At 46.7% G+C, this 18,207-nt stretch overlaps 1 protein-coding gene across 8 annotated transcripts in view; it reads left to right on the top strand.

The window, feature by feature from the left end:
• meis2a (Meis homeobox 2a) overlaps positions 1-18,207 on the top strand; it is a 132,167-nt gene that overhangs the window by 75,833 nt on the left and 38,127 nt on the right. For all 8 annotated transcript variants that reach the window (XM_088401044.1, XM_088401038.1, XM_088401036.1 and 5 more), the window contains one exon: positions 2,833-2,947. In XM_088401044.1, the coding sequence (XP_088257170.1) occupies positions 2,833-2,947 (115 nt within the window). The remainder of the gene's footprint in view (positions 1-2,832; positions 2,948-18,207) is intronic.

The raw sequence follows: 18,207 nt of genomic DNA, 5'->3' as shown, positions 1-18,207 counted from the left end.
TAATTACCGTATAATTTCACAAAGTTACACTGCTGTGGTGCGCTACTTTTTTTTTAATGTGGTTTTTGTGGGGCCGTATGGCATTTCCATAGATTTCAGTGGGGTAAAGATAATTTGAGATACAAATGTTTTGAGTTACAAGCGTGGTCACGAGACAAATTAAAGCCCTAAGTCAAGACACCAGTGTAATTACAACTTGTATTACGACAGCAAAAGGCAACCCCCTTGAGACTTTGCTCCTTTTGCCTCCCCCCACCCCCCCCTGTGTGTTTGCACGCCGCCATTTCCCTCCATCTTGTTCCTACGCTTTTGAAGACAATTAGCGCCGAGTACGTTTCTCTTAATTACAGCCTTTCTTGAGGGAATATTCGCCTCGTTCCCTGAATATGCCCTTTTTGCTGTTGTTGTGCGTAGCGTCTGCCTGCCTGGCGCTCGCTCGCTCGTTCGCTTGTTGTGTAGATTGACTATTTGGCTGACACGCACAACTTGTTTGAACTTTATCACACCCACAGGGCCCGCGACAAAATGCTTGTGTATGTTTGTGTTTGCGCGGCGTCTGATGATGATGCCGCCGCTGCGCCCTCCGCTCAGAGAGGGGGCGCCGTAAATAATTTATGAGGGGAAGCAGAAGAGGGCTTTTGTCGCACGAGCAAAGTTACAATGCAGCCTTGTGATGTGTTTTGCAGACAGGCTTGTGGATTACAGGTGAATTTAAAGAAGAACAACAAAAATTTTGTTGTGGTTATGCTCGCTGGATCCTGCTGTGTTGTGGTCGACGGGAAATAAACACATTTTTGTTTTGAAACCGGGATCCGCAATGTGCAACCTTAGTGTTTATTAAGATGATGACATCACACAAATCTGACAACCACCAGTATATAAGATAGCATAAAAAAACAACAACAATCTTTTCCTTTTAACACCATTAACTGCAGTCTGTCTTTGAATTTAATTCAGTGGCGGCGCCATTAAAAATGACAAATTACTCCCACAATGATAGGTGAATTAAGTCTCATCGATTTGCTACATTAAAGGCCCCAGCAAGCCCGGCCGGCCTCACTGGAGTGCGGCCGACTTTCAGTTTTCCGAGTGGAAGCCGGTCATTTTCTTAACGGCTGAGCCTGCTGCTTAATTACATGCGAGCCGCCCTTCATCCTCCACGTGATGAAGACGCAACCGGACTATTTTGGGTGAAGCGTCTCGCTTTCCCGCGACATTCCCACGAGTCCATCGAAAACAACACGCTCAATCATGGAACGCAAATTCATGTGTGGCGCAGGTGACATTTTTTTTCGGTCACCAAGCGACCCAGGCGAAATCTATGCAGTGGTACAAGCTTTTTGTTTTTTTCGCCCAGTGCCATCCGGTGAACAGCTGACGCTGAGAGAGCCTTGAATGCAGGCGGAGGGGGCGTTGGAGGGTCTTGTGTAGTCATCTGCGCCGTCTTTACCAGATAAAAGGACCCTCGCTCGCTGCACAGCAGGACTCGGCACCCAGAGGAGCTCGGCAGCCGCTCGTCTCATCGCCTCCATTTCCTCCCGTTAAAACTTGACACTAAGTGAGGCTGCCCTCCTCCAGGACAGCTCAATGTAGACAATGTTGCAAAAATATGTATAGGGAGGGGAGGGGGGGGAGGTGGTGGCATAGCGGGAACTGAGAAGTGGTTTGCGGGAAGCCTCGGTGCAAGGCAGAGTTTGTTTGCCTTGGGCTCCGTTCAAGGGCCCCTTGAGCAGCATCACTCACATTTTAATTCAAGTCGCCAAGCTTTTTTTTTTTTTTTTTTCCTTTTCGTGACATCCCTACGGTATGGCGATTTTCGGGGCGAGTGACGCCATCGGTCAGTCTGAAAACGACGGAGGAAATTCCAAGCCGAGCCTGCCGTCATGTGGCACTGATAAAGCCTTTCCTGTAACAGCCCGAGTCGTCGGCTTCCTCGTGGGCCGGGGAAGAAGGCGAAAGAAGTCATCTTTAAAGCCAGTTGGCATGAAAACTTTGACACCATCGCCCCCTAGAATCAAATGAAATGCAGTATTTGTTATTAGCCGCTAAGCTAGGAGGGAGGCAATGCTAACTGGTGTTATTGTTGGGCCTTGGCTGAGGCCTGCCGTTCTCACCCTGCATTTATGAAAGTGAATGTGTGCATCCGTGTGTTTATCCTGCTCCCCTATTATGTCATACGTGTGTGTGCATATACATGTGTGTGTGTGTGTGTGTGTGTGTGTGTGTATTCCTCGTGAGCCTCTGCGGGCGTGTGCACATTTTTGGCAGATTAGCAGGAGAATCACTGTCATATCTTATTTTCACTCCTGACAGCGGTAATGATTAATGGCGGCTGTGGTGTGTTTGGACGTCTTACCTCTGTATTTCGCACTTGACACGGAAGTCTCGCTCGGTAGTGATACAACAATAACAAAAAAAAAATTGCTATAAAGTAGAGTGTGTGTGTGTGTCTGTTCCGACAATTACTCAGCAGAGCCCGTCGTGCAGGACGCCGCATTGCAAGAGTTCTGTTCTCATGCATTAATGAAGCACTTTGATTGCACGATTTTGACTGATGGCCAGATGCTGCAGTGCTCGATTCTCTTTTGTTTGTCTTGTGTGTGTGCGTGTGTTGCCTGTCGATCAGGGTTGTGTAGACCTTGAGTTTTTTTTTTTTGTCTACCATCCTAGAAAAGATACTTAAAGGCTTTGTATGACTGGCTACAAGGTAGCTAGCTAGTTGTCAGCGTGTATGCTATCTGTCAATCTTGCTAGCTAGCTAGGTAGACAAACTCATACTCATGTCCTTCTTTTCTTTCTCTTTTGCTGGTTTTCTCGATCGGAAAACGCCAGAACCCGGCGTCTTGGAGAGACCACGACGACGCCACGTCCACGCACTCAGCCGGCACGCCGGGGCCCTCCAGCGGGGGTCATGCGTCACAAAGCGGCGACAACAGCAGCGAACAAGGTGAGTGTCTTGCCAAGACGCAATAACACAAAGACACTATAGCATACATTCGATATGTAGGCTTCATTTACAGTGGAACCCAAGGTCGCGCAATTCTGAACGTATAACCAAAGTGCAATGGGTATAAAAAGTTTACACACCCCTGTTCAAATGGTAGTCTTTGGGAAAAAGATAATTTTTCAAGTTAACCTGCACAACTCAATTGAAAAAGCCACAATTAAGGGGGAAAGTAAAAAAAAAAACTGAAATAATGTGGCTGCATAAGTGTGCACACCCTCTCTAATTTAACACATTTATGTTTAATGTACCAGATTCATCATTAAAACTAAATTTTAAAACTGAATATTAATTTAAGAAGTTCAAGGTTTTCCAACGGCGACAATTTGACCCTGAAATTATTTCAATTCTCACAATTCCCATTGGGTGGAATTTTTTTGAATTGAGGACTGTTTGGCGCCTAAGCTGTTCCACTGTACATGAGCATCATCATCAACAAGCAGAGGCTCTTAATCGCCCATTTCCAGCACATCCCAAACCATCTCCCTCCTTGTGCTCGTTTAAATGATCCCCTCTTTTGACTGGCGTCCATGTAAACACAGTCGCACCTAAAAATGAAGGCGCTTATCTGCTGTTAGCGAAACACCATCATAAAAAAAAAAACATCTTTCCAGAAACGTTGCTATTTCGAGAATCGAACAAAAGGCTGTGACTAATAGTGCATTTCTGCCAGTTCTTTCTCACATAAAAAAAAAACAACATTAAGTTTGCTGCACATAACAGCCTCTAATTACGCTTTAGTGTTATCTAACACACAACCTGCCAAACGGGAATAAAGCGTTTCACAACACACATATTGGAATGTGTTACAGATAGTGTGCACCACTCACACGTATGTGTCTCCATTCGGTCGTCACGCTCGTTGTCAATTCTGACGCGATCAAAAACGTGCACCTTGGAGAAAGGAAAATGTTGATCACTCGTGTGCTTGCCTTCGGGCAGTGTGGACGCTTTTTGCACCAAATTTCATCCGACTCTTTGTGGACAGCAGAAGCAAGCGTAGCCGTTGTATCGTTTTGCCAATAAGTGATCAAACATATTGACGGATGGCACGCTCTGCGGCGGGGCTGCCTTGAGACCATCTCAGACGAGCCATTAACCAACCGCAGACCTCTGTGGTCACCCGCATCCCGACTAGTCGGGCCTCAGGACCAGGAGATCGCTTGGCTACGACCGCCGGGAATGTTATTGATCCTATTAAGGAGGGTTTTTCCCTTTTGGTAGAATTTAGTGCCGTTTTTAGCTAAAGTCATGGAAATTCTTTTGGATTTATTATCTGAAGAGTCGACCAGATGCACTGCTGCATGCAGGAAGCAGAGAGCAATGTGGGGGGGGGGGGGGGGTAGATGAGGCAGGAGAGAAACAAATGCACTGCCTATTGATTATCTTACACACATAAGTACAAGTGACCTGTAATCCACAGAGCACTTATCGACTCCTATCCGCACCGTATCCAGTAACAGACGATCGATACGAGGCCAAAGACAGTTACGGTATGGCACTTTACGCCGGGCCAAGACCCACATCGGCGTCTCATTCACATTGACTGTCAATAATAATAATAATGAAAATATATTCAAATGCATGTTTAAAAATTTCTAAATAATTCATTTTATAAAATGAAATGTGGCTTGCTGCATTAGTAGATACAACAATTTTAAAATATATATATTTTAGTTTAATTTAAAAAAAAAATTGCCATAGATATAAAGAGCATTTTCTTGAATTTTTTAATACTGTTCAGTTTATTTACACTTGTCGGACAAGAAAACAACTAAAGTGAGGCGCGTGACTCACCTCATTACGCTTTAGTCATTAGTTAGATTTAACGATGATATCACCGTCCATGAATAGCATGTCGACACCTGCATCCAAGTAAGCGGTAGAGAAGAAGAAGAAAAAGTAGGAAGGCTGGAAGGGCGTAAGAGGGGGGTCAGCTGATTTAATGGTCTAATGAGGCCGTCCTCCAGCCAGTTGTTTTGTGTGCGCCGGGCTCTGACCTTTCGCTCCGCTCGGGAGCCCCGCCGCCTCATTTTTCACATTCTTGCAATTACGTTAACGCTTGAAGCACTCGCTGACTCCCAACTCTGGCCCTTTTCCATTCTACCGCCCCGCCTGCCCCGCCACCGCTAGTACTACTCACTGCCCCCCCCCCTCCCACCTCCCACCTTTTCTATCTCCAGATACGTTCCCACATAAAATTTGCGCCGCGCGCTCTCGAGTCCGCCGAGAAAATGCGAAATGTACGCTTCGCCGTAGTAATGGGGTCTTTAACAGCTTGGCCCTTGTTAAAAGGGGTGAGCATGAGGATCAGACAGAATGGATGGGAGACGGCCAGATGGGCACCGAGTACTTTCTTCCAAGAGAAACATCCACTTTTTCATGCCAGCTACGCCCCCCCCCCCCCCTTATGTTGGGCAACATCATCTTTAGCACTCTACAATATTACACTTTTTTTTTTACAGCAATAACATAATTAGAAAGAAATCATGATAAATTAATGCATCATGATAATTCAATGGACATAGTGCTACTCATTTTGCTATGCGCATCTTGGTCACAAGGGGGCAGTATAATACACACAGTAATGTTAATTTGGTAACGAAACACAGAAGAAGACCCTCAATTCTAACTGAATTAATATTAGACTTAAAGTTTTGGAATTAACACAACATAGATGCTAGTTCCATTGCGTTGTGTGTTAGCGTTATGCTAGCTGATTGGTGGATGGTAATGAAGAAAAATGGCGGCATTCACTTAGAGAAGCGAAAAAGTGCTCCACTTTCCATTTTGTGGACATAAATAATATACTAAGTAATTTTTTTTCTGTATGTGGCCCTCTGAGGGAAAAGTTTGGACACCCTTAGCGTAGCACCATTCAGTGCACTCATTCTTAGCTCGACCTCTCACATACTTGGGACCCGGGGATGCTCGCCGCCAGCGCAATTCACCTCCGCCCGAGTCTCAGCATCAAGTGTGGCTCTGAAGTGGTGCCAAAAAACAATTAAACAAGTGTGCGAGCGTGTTTCGCCACCTCCTCCAGGAGCCCTTTATTGCCGAGCGTTTCAACTTGTGGCGGTACAGTAGCCCAAAAGGCGCATAGAAATATCGTATTCACGCAAACACCCGCATGTTTGAGTGACTCCCTTATGTTGTGTAGATAAACAAAACCAAGTGGATCGGACGGCGCATCATTTTGATTAACGGTCTTCTTGGATGGCGCCCAAGCTTATCTCGCGGCAGGGAGTTAAACTTGATGAATGTGCGCTCGTCTCCCAGCGAGGTGCCCGCAATTGTGTTAGCGCTGCAACGCTCGCTGCACATTTGACAAACACCCTCCGACATACTCAGACATGAACGCTTAATCCCCAAACGCTGATTCAGAAAGGTAGGCGAGCATCAAGTCCACACTTGTAATTATTAGCTATGCATGAAGACTTGAGTGGTGAGTGAAAGCTTTTTCCCGGAGTGGAGAAAAAAAAAAAGGGGCAGAAAGCATTTTGTAGCATTTTCTCCACAATTGCACAATCCCCACGCTTTTGTGGGGAGAACGACTCCCTGGAGGGAGCCGGATGGATGGATGGAGCGGAAGGGGAGGGGCCTGAGAGTGCCCGGCCTGATGCTGTTGCGGTACATTTGTGTGAATGAGCTGGGTGTGCGGTGAGATTTTGGGGTGCGACCCCCCTCAAGGTGCCCCCTTCCATCCAAGAAAGATAAGATCTGGGATGGATGGATGGAAAATATTTTGGAAGCAAGTTGCCCAACGCCGCCGTGAAAGACGAGAGGGTCATCATCGGTGTGTGTGTGTGTGTGTGTGTGTGTGGGCATGCGTGTTCCCTCTAAGTGCCTGTTAGGCTTTAATTTAGTGTTGTAATTAAAGCTGAACACTGGCCCATAAACAACAGATAAACAATAAAGCAGAGCCAAGCCCCGCTGTTTCATGGCCCTCACTCCCAGCTGCTTGTGCGCTGATAATCTTTACACCCCGCGGTACCTCCGTCAACGGCGCACGCGCTTGAAAAAAACATGTTTCGATTCTGTGACCGTATTAGCTGAATGTTAGCACTGTGCTAACAGAAGCTGTCGAGTTTGCTAGCGCGTGTGATGGTTTTGTTGGGAAGGTCTGGAGTTATTGTTGAAAGCCGAGAAGAGTTGAGGGGGTGAAAACACGTTTACGGGGTGTGGTGGTTGCCGTGTGTGTATGTGTGTGTTATACTTTCATGATCCCATTAGCATAAGAGAGGCTAAATTATTCATGTGGAGTGCTTAATCTATGGGGAAAAGTATAGTTAATGCACATAGTTTTAAAATGGATCTTGCCCTGCCTCTGCTCTAACACCAGATTCCTGCTGGATTCAGCATTCAGGGGCATTTACGGGAACAGCCACACGCACGCACGCCAACACACACACACGCCGTGCTCGCCCGACACAGTGTGTGCGGGGCGATGCGAGCTGCTCCGAAATCCCCTTCCCCGTCCTCCCCTTCCCACTTCTTCCCCCCCCCTCCTGGCTTTCTTTCGCCCCTCGCAGGACCGCAGACTACCTGGCCCTCTTCCAAAATGTGATTAAAGAGAATGATCAGCTCCCTCTGCTCCATTCTTCCTTCCTCCCTTCCGCTCTCCCTCTCTTTCTCTCCAGCTCTATCGCTCTTCCGACCCGCTGTTCTGTTCTGATAGATCGCGTTAGGACAAACAAAAGATAATCAGGAGAGGGGGAAAAAATAAAACAAAACCGAGCACTTACTTTCTCTTTTATATATTGAAGACCTTCGTCCGGCTTGGCCTAACCCGGTTAGGCCTGACCTAATCTACAAACTAATGTTCCAACATGGGGAAGAAATTAGCCAGATTATTCTGACACCATCTGAGGAGAATGTCAGTCTGTTTTGTGCCATTACCCCCCCACCACTTTTCCGCCAACAAGTCGATGCCGAGTCTTTGAGTGAACTGACCGTAATTAAGAAGCGAGGAGGAAGCCATGTTGCAGGGAAGTAATCACGAGTGAACTACAGTAAAAAGCAGGGGAGTGACTCCTTTTTGGTTGCTCATTAGATGGTGCCTTTACACACCCATGTTGCATCGCCGAACGCCGGGGGGAGCGCAGCGGGCTCTGATGTAATACGCCTAAAAGGGATTGAAGCCCCAAAGGGCATCTGGGCATCCATTAACGCAGCCTCCTGTGTATTTTTCACCGGGATGATGATGGCGCTCATGTCCTTGAGATGGGAGGGGGTGAGTTGAGGGTGTGTGTGGGGGGGTGTTTTCCCTGGAAATTTTCTTGTTTTGTTTCAGCCGCGCTCTCGCCCCAAGGGGGTCAGCCAAGAAGTCGGCCTTTAAGAGGTGATAATCCAATTGCTCCAGTCCTCGCCAGATTTGTTTTGCCCCCCTCGCGTCTGCTGGCGTGTTTGTGTGTTTACACAGAGTGTAAGCACGCGTGCGGGGATGTAATAGAAGGAAAATAGGAGGCCGTGGCGGCAGGATGTCAACCTCACCCCCTCCCTACCTACCCCCCCTTATTCTTTTTTTTTCTACCGGCCCCATTTGGGATCAGAGCGAGGTTAGCGAGGCCAAGTGTGTCAAAGGCACACCTGCAGGGGGACGGCTTACGGCGGCCCCCGTTTAAGGTGCGCTTAGTTTAACCCTGACTTCAAATGTCCTCTCTGGCGTTGCCCTTTTGTGTTTGACCAATGGGCCTTGCGCTCTTCTACTTTCTTTTCCTTTCTTCCACCTCCCTTTTTGCCTCTTTAATCTCACCCACTAACCCCGTAACCTCCCGATTCTCCTCTTCGCCCGATGTCCAAATCCGCAACCGTCTCGACAACAAAGAAACGGATGAACGGCACAAAGTTGAGCAGGAGTTTTAATGACGATAAAAACGTTACCCCTATTAGCGTAGCCATCTAGAAAAAAGCTTACCATTCCTTCCAACGAAATTCCAAATCAATCATCCAAATTAGATCACAGCAATTTAGCTAGCATCGTTTTTGGCAGCTAACGCGGCACTTCCTGTTAGCGCTTTTATCTGAAACCTATTCACACCACTTACCGTTGCATTAGCGGACTTACGCTAACTTTAAGATGGCCACCGTTTGCTTTTTTGCTGTTACGAGTAACACATGACTGTGTTCTGCTTCTTTTTTTATGATTTTTTTTGTACACTAGCTGTGGCCCACCAGGAAGTCTTTCGCAGTTCAGATTACCCACTTCATGCTGCGATTGAGCGCGAGCTAGCAAAAGCGAGACCAACCGAGGCTTATTTTGTTATGCGCTTTACTTGTACTTGTTTGGAACCTCACGCTACCCTAAGCTAGCGGCGTCCAAGAGCGTGGGAGGATGATGATACGAGTTGTGCTCATCTTCCAACAAAGCTTTTGAGAAGGCAGCATAAGCTCATTTGCTAGTTGTTCTCCAGGAGCACGTTTGATGACTCTTACAAGTCGGCTTTTTTAAAGGTACAATAGGAACCCCGCCGTCTCCACACCTGATCGCTTTTGTTTGAGCGTTCCACGGCTGTTGCGGGGTTAGCCTCCTATCAGCAGGTAGCGCCCTGAGCCCCCTTCTCGATGTTTATTGGAGGCAGGCATCTCATGATTTTTGATCACCCCAGAGGAGGCGTTCGCCTTGTTAGTCAGCAAGGATAATTTCTCATTTACACGCCCCAAGCTGTGAACGCTCGCAAAGGAAAAGCCGGGGCTAAATTCGCTACCAAAAAAAAAATAAAATGGGGGTGGGAAATGACTTGTAAATGAAATAAACGCTCCATCCCAGCTTGGCTGCAGGGGCTGAAGCTGAGAAAAGCCTTCATTATGCATTTACAGTAATTCATTTAAAGGGTTATCAATTTAGAAAAAAAAAGACAGAGGGGATGTTTGAGGGAGAGCGCTACGAAGAAACAAGTCAAGATGAAAAGGCGTAAGATATGCAGAGGAGAGCTCGCTCGCTCGGCGCCAATTACACACTTCCATGTTTGAAAGCTCGTCTCGCACACCGCAATCGCTTCTCTTTCTCGTGTCACGCTCCACCCACCCCTCAGAAAAAAAAAGACCTGATTTCCCTTTAATGAAGGCCAAGGAATCCTCCCCGCAACTATTTATGTTCAAATATTGTCCTTTTGCTCGTTTGAATAGTTTGTGTTGTTTCCAGGGTAGTTGGGGGTGACCAGAAATCGGACTTGCTTGGCTAAAACTTATGAATTGCACTTCTTTTGAAAGATAAGTCTTGTCTGTTTGCAGTTAAAAAATCGAGAGGCTTCGCCGTTTGTTTTGTTTTTTTGAAAGGAAAACCCAAATTTTTCTGCGCTGCCCTCAAATGTGGGGGAAACCACCGGTATGCTATGATGTGGAGCGTTATGATTACACGATGAAACGATTCCACTTGGATCCAACCATCATATTTTAGATCAAATCAGCAAAAGAAAAAAAAAAGGGAATACCGCAATGTGAGGTTTTACAAATGCAGCGACTTTGACATCCAACTTCATCCGTCACTGTAAAAAAGCCACAGAGACAGCGAAGCACATTAACTTGACACTTTCGCTAACCGCTAGCTACTCAAACATCGTGAACGCGCCGGTGCAGATTCCTCCCACCTTGACGACAACTTTTCATTCCTCCCCTCCAACGCGAGAAAAAGCAACATTGCCATTTTTTGCAAACAAGCTGAGGATGACTCAGCCCCCCCACCCCCGCCCGTTTGAACAATTGCAGGAAACGTAAGGCGACGGCGAGTATTTTTTTTTTCAACCAGAAAACACCACTTATCTGCTGATAAGCGCGTGCGTTCTTTTCATTATCAAAGCGTCGGGGGAACTCGCTGTAAAGTTGCATTCAGCTGTGAAACAATGAAATAAAGACGGAGAGAGGGAGAGAAAAGAGGAAAACGTTTAACTTTTTCCAGAGGGAGGGGGAGGGGTGGACATTGTTTAGTATGAATGCTTACTCCCGGGGATGCAATGTTTAGACAAGTGAGTGTCTGCAGGAGACATCTGTGAAGCTTGCCCTTGTGACCTCGTAAAGAATGCTCCTAAGGTAGCCGTAGTAGTGAAGGGGGTGAAAAGTGCCTACGGGGCACCCAATAACAACTTACCGGACACAACATTAGGTACACCTGCGCAGTCAGCTCATCGAGGGAGCAGTTAAACAAATGTATTTGTTATTGTCTGCCGCCAGATCGGACCAGGGGCCAAATCATATGCTCGGAATGCTCGGATTGTGAAATGAGGTCATCAAACTATTAGGAACACCTCTCAGTGTGTGGGGGGGGGGGAATGAAGTGAAACTACATTCCTAAAATGAAATATGTTACTGTAATTATAGTGCAAATGTACTTTGTTAAATAAAAATAAAATGAAATAAAATAAAATAAATAAGATAAATAAAATAAATAGAATAAATAAAATAAAATACTGACGTGCCAACTCGCTAGATTTGCTTTCCAGCAATCAAAGTTGTAAGACTCTCTGAATGTTCCGAACTCCAAAGTCAATCCTATAATGTGCAGAATAAATCCATCCTCAGTTGACAACATCCCTGGCGTTCCTCTAGCACACCTGTTACGTCCTGATGTCCATCGTGACAAAGTCGTGATTAGGAGCCCAACATGCTGATCTGGCCAGGTTGCACAGATCCTTGTTGCACCTGGCAGACTTTTGACGCTCTTCCTCCTTTGCCCCAACAATGAGATCATTTTCATCCTTTGAGTCCAAAGGAAGCCTGGTTCAAAATGAAGCCCTCCGAGTGCACGAAGGGGGATCCCTTCTGCCATTCAAAGTACCTGCCATTGTGTGTCCATTGTTGTGCAAGCTCCAAAGGCATGCAGCAAAGCCCTCCCCCCTTGTTGTTGTTGTTGATGATGGTACTTTCCATCTTCACCACTGGCTGTGGCCCTTTGCCCTCCCTCTGTCTTTTGTTACGCCGTGGTTATTTCATTATTTTTGTACTCCCACTCTCCTCTGCCGTGCAGTGTATGCTTATTGTTCTTTTCGAGCACCCTCATTACAGCCCAGTTGGATTTCAAGGGCCTCGTTCTTTGATTTGGCTCTCACGGGGGCGCTCATTGCTGTTAGCTACTGGCTAACAGCTAACAGCCTCGTTGTTGCTTGCTACTTCTCACCCCCCCCCCCCGCCAAGCCAGCCGTCTCAGAGAGCAGGCTCGGGGGTATCGGCGGGCTGAGGGTGCATGTGAGGGGAGAATTGAAACGTCGATAACCCCACGGAAAAAAGGGAGACAAGAAAAGAATCGGGATGGAGAGCTTCAAAAAGCTGAGGATGCTAATTAATAGCATGAGAGAGGCTTGTGAAAGTTTTGACGCCGCGTGATGAGGAGCTTATTTGGAGTCAGGTCCGTTCCTCTTGGCAAGACAGTACAGTAACAAGCGCTTGAAGTTTCACCCAAAAGAGAAACCACCAAGATTTGTCATAATTATTCAAATAAATGTTTTGTCGTCGTACCCAACATATCTTAAAAACTTCCACAGTCCGGTTTTGAACATTTTTCTCCTCGGTGCCCACCGAGTATTTTGAGGCTAAACGAAGCTAACGCAAACGGGTGCCTTTCTTATCGCGAGGGGTGAATGTGTGCCAGGGCCCAACGGAGGACACCCGGGCCGGGTTATTGACTTGTAAAGACGCGGGTAGGTGAGGGGTCTTGACAAGACGCGAGCGGCTCGGCGCTCTCGTAAAGCCGACTGATTTCTACACTAGTTGGCTCCCCCGAGAGACGGAGAGAGAGAGAAAGCCCCGTTCGAGTGTATGGAGAAAAAAAAAACGATGAAAAGAATAGTTTTGTGAGAGGAGATGCATGTTCCCGCTCGGCGTTCTACAACACCCTCGTTTCTGGCGGGAATGAGAGCGGCTGGTGAAAAGGGTCCAAAGAGGTTTCTACTGTATGTGGCACACTGTCATTGTGTTTTGCTTTATGTCTGACTTTCACAAAGGATGTATGAACTCCTCTCCATGCCGTTGATGGTTCAGACTAATTTATGAGGCTAAACTGCTCTGACATAGAGAAGGAAGTTTCCATTGACTCTCCGGCACGGGCCCGAGTCAAAGCCCCCGCAGGGATCCGGCTGGGTTTGAACTTTATCAGGGGCTACACTTAATCAATACCATATCGGAAAAAGAATTAATTACTAAAGCAGAATAAAACAGCCGCATTTTAAAGCGAGGATTCATCAATTCCGTAATCTCTTGGTTACAGCTCAGGTGTCAGGAGGATCATTTCAACTCGGTGTAATGAGGAACTGTGGGAGTTTACAGCCAGCCTTCGCTGTCCGACACACACGCGCACACACACACAACCAACACCGAATTAAGATTCCTTCCTCCCTTTTCGGGTTCGTTCCTGCGCATTTGTAGTTGTTTACCTGTTTCGTCATGTTCTCATGAGAATGAATGCGTTGTAATTTGTAGAAAATATGCATTTAAAAAATGCCCTAATTAATGTTATGGAATAAATATACATGAGAAATTTGGTATACTGTAAATTGATTTTTTTACCGGTTAGCATTTATAGCGCAGTGCCATGTTTCCTTCCTATCAGCTCCTTTCGGTTCTAAATATAATAAATTCCTGCTGCAAGGGTGTGCCACAGGGTTCTTTGCTAGGTCCACTTTTATTTACAATTTATGTGAAATACACTTTTATAAACACAATGAGATCACGGCTTATTAAATTAGAATACCGACACAGCTGGTTGGCATGAGTTTGTAAAGATCAAACCACCATGCATAAAAATGTTTTTAGTGCACGGTGAGCACATTTAGGTGCTAGTAATGCTCTCCTGACAATCTGTAAACTCGTCTGTCCTGGTCTAGCCATGATGTTGGGGTGGCGGAATTCAAGGCAGGTCGCACAAGGGGGTTATGGGTGATGAATTGGCTTTTTAGTAAGCTCATTAGGAAGCCAAACAGAGTTTAGACTGGCGGAGCAGGGCAACAGCGCAGTAATCAGTTCTGCTCGCTTTGTTCCTTTGCCTCCAGGACATTCATGGGAAGAAAAACAAAAACAGGAGCGAGAAGGAGGGAAAAAAATAGTTGATGTTTGGGTGATGAGAAGACTGCATAGAAGCTTGATGGTTGACTTGTTGATTTATAAACCTTTAAATTCATTTAGGGTGCCTAGCATCAAAATGGAGGTGGGGAAAAAAAAGTCCAGGTTTACAGTTTATGATCAAAATTGTTCTTTGGTAGAGAAGCGTCGAAAACAGGGAGCACCAGTGAGGGTGAAACGTCTGCCGGATACACAAAGGCCCTTCATTAGCTCCTCCGCCTCAGATGGAGTGAGGGGCAGTCATGGGCATCACAACTCCCTTTGAGTTCACCGCCCACCCCTGCAATTTAGCCCTTTTGCCATCCATGCAAATTGGATCCTGACATCTGCAAGTGGCTGCATCTTTATTTCCTGAGACCCACCCCTGATCGCGAAAGTAACTTTCAAAGAACGCCTTAAAAAAAAAAACCACCAAAGTTTTTTTTTTTTGGTGGGTCACAGCGAGAGGCCACGTATCGGCGGAGATACTTATCTCCGGCATTCCAGGGATGACAGAAAGATATGTGCCTGATGGCGGGGTTAGGGGGGCTTAGAAAAAGGGGGCGGGGTCAGGGAGTGAGGTGCAGGAGTTGTTTGGCAACTCCACCCCCACCGCACTCCTTACTGCCTGACTGCTTCGGCTCCTCGCACGTAAAACCCTTCTAATTAGACGCTCTTATTCCACTTCATTAAGGGAACACTTAATGATGTGTTTTTTGGGCAAGACAACCGCACATTACCCTCCCGTGCAAAGCGGAGTCGTCCAGTCGTAGCCGCCGCGATGCACTTACAGCTGTGTCTCGTCGTGATTGTTAGGCAGGAGAGCAAAAGTGGTGAGGAGGAGGCGTGGCCGTTTTGCCTCTTTCACCTTTAGCCGCTGTCCCGGTGGTAGGAAGAGGAAGGAAAAAAAAAAAGGGGGTAGTGACATCTGAGTTTTGGCAGGGAGCCTCGCTGAAGGAGAGACTTTGTTGTAATTGCTCTGACAGGTTTTAGGGCTGTTAATGACTCCGGGCCGAGCGCTAGCAATTTGTCAGCATGCTTGCTGTTTACTAAGCTGTTGTTTTATGGTCCAGTGCGAGGGCCTTTGCCGCTTGTTTAAGCACAGATCAGGAAATCATCAGCGTTAAAAAAAAAAAAAAAAAATCCCCCCTGGCTGCTGCCTTGCATAAAAAAAAAAAAAAGTCTATGGATCGGAAAGTTGCTCATGTCAACTTCTAGTCCGAGGTGATGTAATCTACTCCAACGTTTGGCGTGAACACTTCTCTGCATGTTTGCGTGCGTGTGATTAGGCAAAGACCCCTCGGTAAATCCAGAGTAAATAAAAGGGGGTAACCAGACGGACAAAAGCGGGAGCCCCTACCGCTTCTCCTATTGCGCTGCCATTTGTGAGTGGGAAGGGGAGGGGGGCTGATGTGCTAAATGCTGCTTATGTTGGTGGAAAAAAAAAAAGAGGCTCCTAAATCCCTCACTTCTTTTCTGCTCATTCTCCGTGGCCGAGCCTGAGGTGGTCTAATAGGGTGTTGATGGAAAGGAGGGGCCACGGTCGCTATGGCGAGCTCATAATAAGAGCGCCCCTATATAACATATAGAGCTTGTCCGGTGACTTTGCCGTCCTCTTCCAAACATGCCTGACTGGGCCGCATGGACACAGGAAGAGGCAAGGCCCCCCCCTCGTCGGTAATAAGTCACTTGAAACACGGCTTCCCTAAGCCACTGCCTCAACACTCTCGCTTCATTAGCCCGAAACAAACACCGGGGGCCTCCTTGTGCACCGCGCAACATCCAAAGCTCGTGTAAAGACTCTCCACTCGCTGTATGGAGAGTGAAATGCACCACTGGATGTCTTGTGGCGGCGGATGTGGTTTTAAAAAGTTGAAGCACAAATATTTGTTTGTTTTTGGCAATGGCCAATTTATAAATCAACAACTATTTTGAAAATTTAGTAATTTTTGACAACGGCCAATTTATAAATCAACCACTATTTTGAAAATCAATTAATCGTTTAGAGATGATATTCGTTTGTAAATCAACAACTATTTTGAAAATCAACTTAAAATGGATCGAATCCTTGACGAAAGCAGACTGATTATTTTTGTGTTTATTCCAAACAAGACATTTATAAACATCCCTTTCTACTTTGGAAAACAATAATCAAAATTATTGCCGATTTTCTGTTACCGACCAAACCAGAAACTGAATCATGATCAGACAATCGACAGACAATTCAATCATTAATTAACCTGCCGATTAATTAATCGACCAGCAAAGGCTGGGTAGCCCTCTGTGCAGAGTGTAGAACCCTTAATGCAAGAAACTTCCGAAAAAAACGTCCTGGCTCCCCTCCGGTTGCGCTAATACGTTGGCTAAGCAAGAGTTGCAGCGTGTTTACAGTCCTCCTCCACCGAGCCGTTAATGAGCTCAGCCTCGAGACCAATTTACTCACAGCCAAAGATATATGTGTATGCATTTTTAATAAGCACCCACCGGTGGCGAGTTGAGACTTACGAAGGGGGGAGCGCACTTAGACCCGTTGTGTCTCCCGCCTTGCGTTCTTCCGCCGTGTGAAATTATGCGGCAACTTTTAAACAGAGGCCTGTCACGGCATGGCTGGCGTGTGTTTAAGACGGAGAGCAGGAAGGAGGGTACGCCCCCCCCCAACCATCTACTCCCCCCATCTCCAAGGGTGCTGCTTTTCTAAAAGTGCCCGAGGCTACACTCCAGCATCTCAGCTCCCCGAGGCCTTTTGGCTGCCTCCTAATAGCCAACCCCCATCTGTGTCACATGGCCAGATGATGGGACGCTTCCCCCTACTCTTGCCCCCTTCCACAGTTTTTCCCCCCTCCCTCCACTCCTCTGCCTACTTTTTTTTTTTTTTTCCCAGTGTGCGCATCCGCACAGGTTAGAATGGCAGAGTTGCCAGGGAACAGTCAGAAGCCATTAGCGTTTGGGACAATTTGCCCTGCAGCGTTCCTTCTTCGGCTCCTAAGAAAGGAGGTGGGGGTGGATGCAAAGCACCGGCTCTCCTTTAGATGTAATGAGCCTTTGCAAGTTGCCTCTTCTTTATTCTTCTGCCCCTTCTCGCTCTTTGTCTTTTTCACTTTTTTTCTTCCGTCGTACCTTCTGGACATGGCCTCGGGTTTTTTTTTAGTTCGAATAAACACATGGACGTTGAAGACCTCTGTGTATCCCACTGGGCATCTTCAACACACAAACATGTGTGGAGGTCTATGGAAGAGTCCTGAATGAGGTTAACAAAAAAAAAAAAATATGCAAAAAAAACTTTGGGAAACTTTAATTTTTATTCTATTTTTTTTTAGATATTGTGCTTTTAAAAAAAAAAAAAAAAACACGCAAGTCAAGTACATAGCAGAATGCCACATGTCTGGTTAGTCGACATTGAGGAGGAGCTGAAAGCGTCGGCGTCCGGTTTCACCCTGGCAGGCGGCGACGGTGGGGAGGCAGCGAGCATGCTGGGTAAATGAAGTGACAGGTCGCTGGGTAAATACGCCCGGGTCGCCCCCGTTTCGCTGGCGGAGGCTATCGCGTTGCAGTGAAAATGGAAACGTCAATAAAATTAATCTGCCGGCCCTTTTTGGCCAACGTGTGGCTCCCGCCGGGTGAGGCCTCGACCGCTCACAGCGGGAGAGGGATTTACTTGGAAAAAGCAACACGCACAAACAAACAAAAGTGTGTTGCGACATTATTCAAGAGGCAGTGTGTTTAAAATTCACAGCGTCGTGTTGTTGACTTCCGTGTGGAGTCGCCTTTCTCAGGAAGCCCCCCCCCCTTTCGCAGTCGGAGTGGAGTTTATTGTTTTAGGCTTTCCTGAACAAGGATTCGTACTTAACGTGGGATTTACGGCGCTGGGCCGACTAATGAATGTCCGTTGTACAACGACAACACCCCATATGTCCCTCAGAGGGGCTGTTGCTTCTTTGACTTCACACGCCGAGTGCTAAGTCGGCACTTCTCTGTTTCCCCCCTTTTTTGGTGTGGCTCGGCACTAATGATGTGGAAGGAAAACAAGGACAGAAAGGCCTGAAAGAGGAAAGGGGGGGTGGTTAGAATTCCGATCCCCTCGCCGCTGTCCTTGTATTTGTCATTTATTTTGCATTTTGATTCTATCCCTTTTTTCTAAGGTTATTAGTTCAAATATTTATGCGAGATTAGCGCTC

The sequence above is a fragment of the Syngnathus floridae genome, chromosome 16 (genome assembly GCF_059516105.1).
Source record: "Syngnathus floridae isolate MCC-2025c chromosome 16, RoL_Sflo_1.0, whole genome shotgun sequence".
NCBI lineage: Eukaryota > Metazoa > Chordata > Actinopteri > Syngnathiformes > Syngnathidae > Syngnathus > Syngnathus floridae.
This window is presented reverse-complemented; position numbering and strand designations above follow the sequence as displayed.